Here is a 12,370-nt window from a genome sequence, read left to right as displayed (position 1 = left end):
TATACTACCTTTTCAGCGGATGTGTATGTAGATCTTTTCCCCAACTTCTCAAATCAGGACGTCTAGGTCATCTATTGTATTCTTTTATCATACATGTAGATAAAGTAGGTTTTTGGTGATTTCCCTATGGTTTTTCTTCATTATTGATTTATGTTTCTATGATTTCGTATGATCTTGGTCGGTAATGCTATCATCGCTTAATGGTGATCTGATTTTTTTGTTTCCTTTGATGATTTGAATAACGAAGAAGGAGAGAAAAACAAAGAGAGAGGAAGAACAAAGAACTAGGTTAAAAACGAATCATATCTAGGGACGCGCAGGAAGCCATGAACACACGTTTGGTCAAAACTCAGAAGGGGTATTTCATCATTTCCATGTTTTAATTAAATTAGGACCTCCGCTTAGAAGGAAATTATTGTTGGACCCTACTATAAATAAATATATGGGCCTAGGACCTTCCAATAAATTTCCCGAAGTAGGAATCCAAATTCCATTCCGAAACTGGTAACGATATAGAGTGAAGTAGGAATCCAAATTCCATTCCGAAACTGGTAACGATATAGAGTAACCATTCATCATACTGGTAGTAGAGCTGATGGCAGAACGAACAACTTCATAGATGCATATAACTGCTTTCTCTAAAGTTTTTTTTGTTGTTATTGTTGCTTTTTATTTGTTTGACACGAAAGAGTTGATTCTCAAAAGTGTTTTTGGTTCTGATAAAAAAAAAAGTGTTTTTGGTGAAAGCACAGAACGAACAATTCCAAAGAGTAAGGATAAGAAGCAGAACCATACATTGCCATCTTCAAAATAAAACCTTAGTTGCAATTCCAGAAAATATTCAAGAACAGCTCCAATCAGATTAACAAAAAGAGCTTAATGCAAATTGGAAACCACAATACAGCCTCGTGAGAACTCAGGACAGGAACTCACATTGATCACAAATTTCATTCTGCCAAAAAAAAAATTACCCAAGAGGCTACATTTGCTATAAGAAAATGGGATTATATTTTCTGCTCTTTTTCAATGGTTAAAGGGTATGGAATTTACAATACCTTTCTAAGTATCGTTAAATACAACTTTATGAACATTGGGTGCTTGAATGTTGGGGTATCGTCTTCAATCATGCAACTCGCTTTGGGTCTCGGTTGAGGTTCCCCCAGCTAATCTCTTGGCCACATTCCCCACAAACCGTAGCACAATCATCTTTCGTTCCCTGACTTCTTAGTGTAAGCTTGTGTGAAAGAATTGTACATCTACGTGTATTCACATGATTCCTCGAACTTACCCTGGATAGTCCAGAGTTGATTTGATTCACTTGTGCAGCCAGGGCCACAAGTGGAGGAGCAACAGGAGGCTTGCGCTCAACTGTTGAATCATCAATTGGAATTCTCTGAACCTCTTCCCCTTCTATAGTTCTGCGATACGTCTCCCAAGCCAAGTCTTGCTCTTCTTTGGATAGTTTCTCTTCTTCATTTTCTTGCAAAAGTGTCTCATGTTCATGGTAATTGGCTATCCACCTGTCACGAAGCATATACAAAATCAAGCTAGGCAGGGCTAGTATAGCAATGAAAAAACACCAACTGAAATCCTAATTAATTTGGGCTAATCAAGATATGGTCAACCTTTTTTTTTTTTTTGAGAAAAAAGATATGGCCAACCCACTTTGACAAAAATTAATATACGAACAGCAGAGAGTGGGCTTACCGCGGATAATGTCTGCTAACTAAACTCTCCATTAACTTGTCAGAAGAAGAGCATCCATTAGAAATCTTCTGTTTTAGTGAACCAGCAGGCTGACTTGTCGAAAACAAATTCCTCGGAATTTGACTCTCTCCCAAAACTGCATCTGAACTTTCTTCGTCACCAAAATCAAAGAGATGTAACATCTCCTCTCTAGACATAGTTCTATGTACTTGTTGTTTATCCACCACTCTTGCAGCAAGCCCCTCCTTCGTGACCTGTTTACACAATTAACTTTAAGCACAAACTCATAAAATTATTCCCAAAATCAGTAATTTACCTTTTAACTAGTAAAGGTTAGTTGAAGTGCAACTCTTAATATAGAGGATAAGAAAACAGATTGACTTGAACCCTGTTCAATACCCTTTAAACTTAACTGGGGGAGCTCCTAGTAAATAAAAGTTAACAAAAGGGAAGTAACAAATATTCGTTCTTATGATTGTCAACATCAAAACACTATCCGTTACCTGACGTTTATATATCTTTTCTTCCATGGTTCCATGAGCCATCAACCGATAAGCGTACACTGCCTTCCTCTGGCCATACCTGAAAAGAAGTTAATCTTAGATAAAAGAACGAAAAACATCAACTTGTATTCGGAAAAATTAAGGTATTTACTCAATCATACCTCCAAGCCCGAAATATAGCCTGAAGATCATAAGTTGGATTCCAAGAACCATCAACAATAATAACTCGATTAGCAGAATGAAGGTTTATTCCCAACGATCCAGCTCGTGTTGAGATCAAGGTGCATTTTACCCTACTATTTGTAGACTCATTAAACTTCTCTACCAATTTTTGTCTTTCAGAAGCTGGTGTACTTCCATCCAACCTATTTTACATGTTAACAAAATATAATCGCATTACTAAGCTTCACTTAGGAGAAAGCAAAATTCTGTAATTGAGTATTTAACTGGATAAATGGTCTCTCAACACACCTGTACCAGTCTTTTCCTTGTTTCCAAAATTTTCCTTTTCTTTCTTTTCTTGGTAACTTAGAAAGATAAAACTCAATGAGATCTAGGGTTGTTAGGCTCTGGCTGAAAACTAAAGCCTTGTCACCCTCTTCAGAACTCATAGACAACAAATCAAGTAGCAAAATCATTTTACCACTATAATCGACCTCTTTAAAGTTCTTTTCGCTAAGAAGATTCGTCCACCAACCCTTAGAAAAACACAAAGATTATGCAAATAAAGATGGAGATACAACAGAATTCTTGATCTGAGTAAAAAAGTAAAACATAAGCTAATATGTTTCGGCAGCAAATTGCAAAATAAAATTATAGAATACCGCCATAAAAGTAGCTCAAACCTCGTTGATATAGCCACTCCCACTCTTTTTGAGATCATTCTTTATCTTCTGCTTCTCTATACAAAACATGAGTATTTACAAATAGTTAATGTAATGAGAAACAGACCATACTGAAGCCTTTATCACCTTCCATATTCAAAATAAAGGTAGGCTGTATCATTAGTTCAAATAAAGACGTAGAAATTTCATATATATACGTCAGTTTGCAGAAAGAGAACAGTGTGGAAGGTCATCTAGTATGTATGGAACCATAAAAAAAAATTGAATACCTCCAGTTGATACATCATCCTCTATGTTATCATCACTAGAGCTGCCATCCACAACAAAATTTTCCACATTCACTTCACGTCTAGCACTATTTTTTTGTTCGGACATTCGCAATATCCCAGGATGGTTCCATACCTACATGCATTTACATTAAAAGAAGCCCTAGCAATCAGCTAATCAATGCATGACAAAAAACCGCAACGTATCTGAGGATATCACTTCTCTTGATTAAAATTGGTACCTGAGCTAATGCTTGATATCCCGCAAAAAAGCTCCGAGACTTTTCACCAGAGATTTTGTCATTTGTGAAGCCATGCTCATCAAGAAATTTTTTGTATAATATCCTTTGCAATTGTGAAAGCTTTACTGCTATTACGTATACTGTTTTAGGAGGCAAATCTTTCTTAACCACATTCATGTCCATTCTTTGAACGTAACCTTTAAGTTGTTCATAGAGGATATGTGACCGTTGGTTCATAACTTTTACATCATCTGCTGTGGAGTTAGTATGTTGACCATTTTCAATAGGATTCTGAAACCTGCGTATAAAAACTACACATTCAGAATGAAACGAAGGGAACAAGATGCTGCATTAAAATTTCACACTAAACATTAGAAGTAAAGATAGCTTACCGGTTTCTGAACTCTTGGCTGTTGCCAAGGAATCCTTCTCTTACAAAATCAACCATCTGCATGCATAAGATGAAATTAGTGTTCGTTTTTCAGAAGACTTCATACGTATAATGAGAGAGGACAAGCATACAGTAACTATAACAAAAATGATTGGCCACTTACACAATAGTATTCCATTAAGTTGTTCTGCAGAGGTGATCCTGTTAGAGCAATTCTTCTCTGACACTTCACTTGTTTCAATGCTACTGTTATATCAGCATTTCTGTTCTTGATCATATGGGCCTCATCACATACTAATATATCAGGTCCATTCTGACAATAAAAGCTAATCAATAAAAAATGCCGGTAACTTTTAACTGTTTGTGGGACAAGAACAAGAGCAATGTAGTGACACATATACACGTCATTAGATGTGATGCCCACATTTATCTCAAATGAGTATACCAGTAATTTGAGTATACATCTAAAACTTTGTCGCATACCAAATTACCAGCTTTTCTTGATTCGAATAATCCATCATACAATACAAATACATAAAAACAACAAGCCATTATATACAACATTTGTAGTTCTGTCTAAATAAATTACTGAATATAAATCGAATATATGCTACTTTCCAGCAATAAGGTAATCTACTTTATTGTATTTCTGTCACATGTAATATGTTGAACTGGTTGAAACGTATGGAGTACATTAGTCAACATCTACGAATGATGCGAATAGAAAATTTTTAAGAACACTTGGTCGAGAAACAAGTTCTGGACTCCCTTAAGAACCATTTTAAAAAGAAAGCCTGAAATAAGAAATGTCATTTGACACTTAAAGACCATATCATAGCAGGGTGCCTGCCACCAATTGTCAGAGTTGCATGAAGATGTAAAAGAGGAATCCCATGAGCTTTTCAGCTTGACTAAGTCACTTTTAATGATACTTCTCTACTTCAAATAGAAAATGAGGAAATCTAAAGAATTCTAAGTTTCAATATTCAGAGAAATCATAAAAAGAAATGCACCTGTAGGGCATGGCAGTATTCCCTAGCCAGATTCCTGTCCTTTATATTCTTTCCCAGAGACAAGTTACGAAAAGCAGCATAACCAATCAAAAAGATACCTCCCTTATTTCTCCACTTTGTAAGTAAATCTATCCTTCTCTCCCTGGAAAAAAAAAAGAAGAAAACCGAAGAACTCAGCACCTTTATATCATCATTAGAGACATGGGAGACTGTGTTTTTTTTTTTGTGATATCGGCATGCCACCATTCTGGCTAAATTTGGCAGGTGTAAAGGGAATACCCGTTGTTGATCCCCAGGCACCATCCTTCCTTACAAAGAGAAGTTGAATGAGGAAAAACTCCACGGAATGCACAAACCTCTTAGGGAGTCCCTACTATGGCTAGGATACTAATGGAATTGGAATGAAGAATATCAAAAAAACGCCTATTACAACTATTATATCTAGGCTTTTCTCTTCTTTGGCATATGCTTAGTTTAGCCCTAGCAAACAGGTCTATATATACTCTTCAGCCTTGTCCTCTACTTCGAGAAAGAGGCCCTATCTACCTAAAACGGCGGCTTATGTTGTTCCATACATTAACAAGGTTTGTACTCCATGTTGCCAATTAGTATATCAATAAAACTTTCTATTTTGAACAATTAAATTTCCTATATATTGTCACAATAGCAATGCAGCAAGAGACGCCTCAAACCAGGTTTATATTGTACAAGTCTGATATATAATAAAAAGCATACACGTCAAATATTAACACTCCCTAAATGTCGTAAAAATAACACTGTCACATTGGAGACCCATACACATAGAGGAACTTTCAGCTTCTAAAACCCTACATTTTGGAACTTGTGTATTAAAACCAAACATAATCAAAATGACGACCTTAAAAGGGAAAAATTATGTAAAACCAAGTAAATGACCCCACTCTCCAACTACTTCAGGAACTTATTAATTCCATAATTTAATCTTTCCATGCATAGAGAAATTGCAATTTCATTCACACTAAACAAGTGGCTAAATTATTCGAACTTCGGAAAAATACATCTTTAAGATGACATATTGCAACAAGAGAGAAACAGCACAACCCAAAAACCAAGATACCAAGAAACAAAAGTTCAAAAGAAGGAAAGTTGTCAAACCTTGGAACTTCCTCTAGCATATAAACACGAAGAGCCTTTAGTTCCTCAGGTTTCCACTTCGTAAACTCGTATTTCCAATTGTGTAGCACATTCACAGGAGTGACAATAAGGGCAGTTTTAAGTCCGAGATCTACTTGTCTCATAGCAGTGTATAGAAAAGCTATCACCTGCCCGAAAAAATAATTCTAACTAATCGCAATCATTCTATAAGATTGTACTATGATATAACATATGCCAATATGAACATTGGATGAAAAACATGCAAGAAAAACCAAGCCAAGCCTGATGGATGGCATGATTTCGTGTAAAATTAGGAACCACCATACACACAGTAACTCCAATATCCAACCACGCAAGCTGTAAAAAGCTTACCTGAAAAGTTTTACCAAGGCCCATAGTATGAGCTAGTATGCAACCAAGACCTTTGTCCCCGGATTTCACCTTTTTGATAGATTGTATGATATTTTCCCACATGAATCGTATACCTGATACCTGCATTAACCAGGAAAACCAACATGAAAAACATTGAAGAATCTGTACTCGAATAATCCCATTATAAGGATAGGAATTAGTAACGAAATTCATAAAGCACTTAAATTACGCCAATTCATCACACTACACTACAAAAAATGCCGAACATTTTGCTGAAAACAAATTACAGTATATGCAAAGCTTCCCGTTAAACAACAGTCAACAGAGAATCAGTAGCAGGCAGAAACAAGGAACTCATGTACTCATCAATACAACAATTTCCCAACAAATATTCCTGTTCTAAACACAAAAAGAAACCCAGACACATCCAAATGACGAGACGATCAAATATCAGGAAAAGCAATAATAGGCTGAATGAACAAACCTGATGGGGCTTTAAATTCGATGAGATACTCGGAGGAATCCTTACAGCTTCCTCGTCTTTTTCCCTCACCACATTTACGATATAACCTTTTATCGCATCACCCAGCACGTCAACAGTAGTACCTTCCAATGCAGTTCCGAGACAACTTTCAGTTTTCTTTATCCATGATTTAGCTTGCAGAGACTTCAGGTGTTCTTGTCGTGCCTACAAATCCAGAAAATGTAACTTGGGAATAAAAAACACACAAAAAGAGAAGGCCAATCAAAAGATAATGTGTATACAAGCCTATCGCTATCAAATGAACCTTTTCAATAGCAATCTTTCTCTTGGTCTCTTCCCCCAGTTCAGCATCATCAAGGATTCTCCTAATCCTCTTTTTCGGCCTCCTCTTAGCTCTGAAATCAGCAACGAAATATAAACTTTTGCAACTTCAAGGTTCAGAAAACATGTCAAATGAAAATAAATGAAGCGTGCTACTCACGGAACGTGACCCGCCGACATTGTTTAGTTCGCTAAAATTTTATATATGCAACTGAAAATAACTTAGTACCTTTTCAACCCCTTGGTGGTATCATTTTCTGATTGTCCTGAATCACTATCAGAGCTGGTGCCTGAAAAACCTTCAACGAGAAGGGCCTTCTCACATTCTACAGTTAACTGCTGCAGCAGAGACGGAGCACAACAACAGCACTGCCAAACAGAGGCTTGTATTTTTAATGAAAAACTTTCACCAAGGTTCCCCTTGATACATGTCGTACAAAATAAAAATTTACATGATTTACAACTTATTAACTCATTGGACCTTCCACACCAACCACAATAACATTCACAGCAATCAGGGTCCTGCAAAGAAAATTGCATGAAAAGATGACATAATAGAAGGGATAACTGAAAGAAGAACGACCAAATTAACAGATGGATAACTCGTTGCATACCTTTTCGAGCATCCTCTCTTCCACTATACATCTGCAACTTTCACAAACAATGACCTTCAGAAGTGGGTGTTCACGCACTTCACAGGCTACAACTACTTTGGCACATGCTGTGCAATGAAAAGTTCCATTCGAACTCAGGGAAGGAAGATTATCAACATTTACCACATCGATTTCTTCTTTAACTTGTAATGAGGAAACATATTTATCATCCCTAGCATGCTCTTCATCATCACTATCTATGATCACTGTCCGACTTCTTTTGGAGTCATCATCGGCATCCTCACTTTCATGTGAACGCTTCTCCCCTCTTTGTTCAGAATTCAGAATCCCCAAGGGAGCACCATTAGCAATTAGCTTTTCCTCATTAAACTTGCCAACAGTTTCACCCTTCCCAAGCACGTCAACCTTCAATGAATGAGACATGTCACCATTGACAGTATCCAATACACCTTCACCATCAAGACCTTGAGAACAATCGATTGAAGGGATGGAGTCATTACATTTGTCCTCCGTGATCAGGTCAGAGGTGTCATCCTCCTGTTTCGTAGCCTCCTGATTCAATTAACAATATATGTAACAGAACATGTAAAGTAGAATTAGTTTGCAAATAGAAAACATCAAGTACTATAACGGTACATCATTTACTACATTCTCAAAGCAAAATATGTGGGACCACCAGAAGTATACAGATTAAAGACAGAGAAATTTCTCGGCATAAAATTGCAAGGTTTAAAGCCAAAGAGATAACGATTTAACTCAACCTGTTTGCATCTGAATCTTTGTCTTCTTCGTTTTAAATGAAGCTGAAGCTTCAGTTCTATATTTGCATCATCTTCTTCCTTCACCTGTAGAAGAAATTGGTAATGAACTGGAGGGCTAATGTAAAATAACAAAAAGGTAGACAGTTACAGGTCCCAGCTTAAGTATTATTAACAAAGTTGACAAACCTTCCTGAAGTTTTTCTTTTGCTCTTCGGAAAGGGCTATCTCCTCCTTAGCAACTTCATTTGCGTTAACGTCACTTATCTCCTCCACCTGCACATAAGGTTGTTACCCAGAACCTGATCCAGATTACAAATTTTCCAACATCTTCCAAAAGTTAAGCTATGGGTGGAAGCATGCAAACTGCACCACTAGAAACAACCATGTATTGCTGCTGATTTCACAGCAGAGCATTGCTATTGCTGTCGGATGCTGTTCTAAGAAAGATAAAGGGTTTACATTTTTATTCAACTCTTAGGCTTCTATCCTTATTCCAGCTATTGTAACCAATATATCAAATACTAACTCATACCAGAGAAGCTTAAGGTATCTTCTACTCTCTACTTGAATGGATGACCATAGGGTCTAAGACATCTTTCATTGTAACTTCAATGGGAAAACAGACAAGTTAATTATTTGGAGACAAAGAAATATAAGCCTTCCTAATACTACAATCTCCAGAGGCATAAGAGACGAATAGACAAATGAATTTAAAATATGATTTGGTTACCTCGTCAACTCCAGGCAACTTTAGCCCTAAGCTGGCAGCTTCCTGCGGTGTACTAGCCAAGTAAACAGAAGCCCAAGGCTTGCTACCAAATGATGTATCAGCCTCTGATAAATTATCAGTTGCGACAAAGTTTTCAAAAGATTCCCAAAAATTTTTTGTATCTTCGGACTCATTATCTACACGATTTTCATCGGCGAGTTTCTTTTCAAGAAAACCACTAGCACCCTCCTCATACATTTTACCATTTTTCCTGATCCACAAAAAAATTTGAAAAAAAGGTTACAGTAATTAAATCCAAGTGACAATTGCTAATTGGTTCAAACATCCTTCAAAAAAGGAAAAGAGAGAACATCTAAAGAAGAAACTAAAAAATACCTAATGACAGGTCGCTTAGTATGTAAATACTTTTCAGCGTGTGCAATGGATTCGCTTACTTCACTAGTTACTTGAGAACCTGCCCAGTGTGTCCTTTTCTTCCAAGCTTCTGTCGAGCAACAATCGGGAGCCTGCTTTTCGATCGACTTATAGAGACTTGGTAAATCAATACCACATCCATCAAGTTGTTCCTGCAGTGAGCACCAAGTACCAAAAATGCATTTCCCACCAATCAGCTAGTTGTGTCGATAACTAAAATGATACTATCAAATTAACTTATTCTGGAGTAAATGGAGTAATTATAAATATCAATCAACAAAACTGGTTCAGCTATTTTTGTGCAGGTTGTGACGGATACATCAGGAACCAAGGTCCGCTCAAGGTGGAGGAATGAAGCTTACCAGCAGCTGGGCACTCTCAGTCTCTAATTCATCTAGCACAGTCTCCCATTCTTCTTTGTAAGTTCTCATTTCATTTGCAACTGCAGCCTCCAACTACGCAAAAGAAACATAGATCAGTTGGAGCACTTATGCCTAATCATCGTCCATGATTAGTAGCTAGGAAGTGAAGAAAGGAAAAAACAGAAATTAACCTCATCTTGGTTTAGATCCACTGCCAACTCAGCTCTCACTTCATGCTCGACTTGCGCAAGAGACTCCTTTTCCAGTGATTCTTGAGCTTCTGCTGCCTAAAAATTGGGATGATAAGAAAAGCCACGAGAAACCCAGAGAAGAAAAACAAGTCGAGATAGAATAAGGTGGAGGAGAACTGTACCTTACTCTCAACTTCCAAAAGCTCAGCAATTAGCTCTTCTACTTCAGCATCTGTCGGAGGTGCCTGTATGAAGACATGATGTTCAAAATCAGCTCATATAAATAGCGACAAAAGGAAGGGAAAAAAAAAAACTTGCATGAACTTCTAAAAATCCTTCAACACTGTTTTGACCTTAATAACCAAAACAAACTCAAAAATGATCTTGACGAAGAAGATATGTCAAATTGAAAACACTCAATTATTAACAGATGAAAAAAAAAGGACATGCATAAGCTTTTCTTAGTTAAACTAAGAAAAACATTCCAAGTAAAATTTGCAAGACTTTTTGAGGAGTATCTTTTTTCACATATATAAACAACATTGCATCTAATTCAGTATGAATAAATAGGTTCACCTCAGGGCTTGATTCATCATCATGTCCAGATACCGATGGCTCCCCATCTTCTGAATCATCAATGAATGAATCCCCTGACCCAGAATCACTTGAGGCGTCATCTATTTCCTCTTGTTGTCCATCAGTGTTATTCATATCCACCATCTCATTCATGCAATATGTCCTATAAGCCATCCCCATAACACAAACAGAAACATATAAGTAAACTGGTTAAGGTAACCAAAAATCTCTCACCATCATGAAGAACTACACCGCCAACAAACAAACAAAGAAACGGTGAGCATCATTTGCTGCATCTATCCCATTACATAAACGAGAATAAGAGGTAAATATTCCCATTGTTCAATCTAATACCACGAATCCATAATTGTATGCTTTGTCAAGGATCAACAACATGTGTTTAAAAATGCATCACTGACTTGCTGATTGAAATTCGTAAAATAGGTAATGGTGCGAAGTCTTGCATCTATCTATCATGTGACAAAACCCTTAGTATCAGAAACGCAGTGCGCGTAGTTACTAGTATGGAGAATTGATGTTTTTATCTTGGTGACAAATAACGGGGAAATAAAGGAAATAAAACTTTCAAATGAATTACGTTGAATAAAAATAACATGAGATTGGTCGTAAGTGCCATTTCAAGAACGTTTCAATCAGCAATTCTGCTTCTAAAGCTCAGGGCATCTTTTTGAAAGACACAAAAAACCTAATAAGATATTAAAAAAAAAATTGACCCAAACTTTATGAACCGTTAAACCAGAGAATGAACAGCCAAACTAAAGAAATCAAGTAAATTACATACTTACAACTAGCAATCGAAATAACTCAATCTCTTTAGAAATGATCCATAAAACTTTTACTTCAGTAAAACGAGAAGTTTTTAGTTTTTGATCGGTAGCAAGTAATGAAATTGATGTGGATATGCTAACTAGATAATAGATGAATTTGAGGAAGGAGAAGAGTGTAATGACGCAATCAAAATGAAGGATCCCCAAATTTGAAGTGTGAAGCGCGGGATATTACCTGTTAAAATTCTAGGGTTTTGAAAGGTGCCGTGAGTTAGAGAGGAATTTGAAAGGGGATAAGCAAACACCACTCGAATTATTAAAAAAAGTCGCGGGTTTTTAGTTTTCGTTTTGGGTAATTGGGACGCCGGAAACAACTCATACGGCAGGGCCGCGGGAGTGTTTTTGAGCACTTGGTACCCGATGCCGGCCCAACCCGACCCATCCGTTTTTTCCGACAGTTGGGGCATAATATGTGCAAGGGAAAATTAGAGGAGACCCAAAAAAAATAGTATTTTCATTGTCAGGCCCACAATTAATTTTGAATACCGTGACAACCATAAATATTTCTGTGACACCCATAATTATCTGAAATTATTAAAACTTGTCTGCATGACGGTTTATGCATCCGCATGACGTGTTATGCATACTGTTTTTTC

General features: G+C 36.9%; 1 protein-coding gene across 3 annotated transcripts; it reads right to left on the bottom strand.

Annotated features, from left to right (window-relative positions):
* Positions 1–804: 804 nt before the first annotated feature.
* LOC113333552 (protein CHROMATIN REMODELING 20-like) lies at positions 805–12,030 on the bottom strand. 3 transcript variants are annotated; one of them, XM_026579984.1, is made up of 26 exons: positions 11,950–12,030; positions 10,927–11,089; positions 10,533–10,595; positions 10,351–10,446; positions 10,160–10,252; positions 9,759–9,949; positions 9,384–9,633; positions 8,840–8,926; positions 8,654–8,737; positions 7,893–8,444; positions 7,508–7,800; positions 7,262–7,352; positions 6,958–7,161; positions 6,474–6,593; positions 6,102–6,268; positions 4,968–5,109; positions 4,118–4,267; positions 3,956–4,011; positions 3,564–3,861; positions 3,325–3,457; positions 3,056–3,111; positions 2,682–2,908; positions 2,372–2,575; positions 2,211–2,289; positions 1,708–1,961; positions 805–1,520 (listed from the first exon to the last, which is right to left on the bottom strand). In XM_026579984.1, the coding sequence occupies exons 2-26, from the start codon at positions 11,077–11,079 to the stop codon at positions 1,124–1,126; spliced, it is 4,440 nt and encodes a 1,479-aa protein (XP_026435769.1). In that variant the 5' UTR covers positions 11,080–11,089; positions 11,950–12,030; the 3' UTR covers positions 805–1,123. The 3 variants fall into 3 exon arrangements, with proteins under 3 accessions (XP_026435769.1, XP_026435768.1, XP_026435767.1); XM_026579983.1 differs by having other exon boundaries at positions 11,729–12,016; XM_026579982.1 differs by having other exon boundaries at positions 11,733–12,016.
* Positions 12,031–12,370: the final 340 nt, after the last annotated feature.

The sequence above is a fragment of the Papaver somniferum genome, unplaced genomic scaffold (genome assembly GCF_003573695.1).
Source record: "Papaver somniferum cultivar HN1 unplaced genomic scaffold, ASM357369v1 unplaced-scaffold_133, whole genome shotgun sequence".
NCBI classification, from domain to species: domain Eukaryota; kingdom Viridiplantae; phylum Streptophyta; class Magnoliopsida; order Ranunculales; family Papaveraceae; genus Papaver; species Papaver somniferum.
This window is presented reverse-complemented; position numbering and strand designations above follow the sequence as displayed.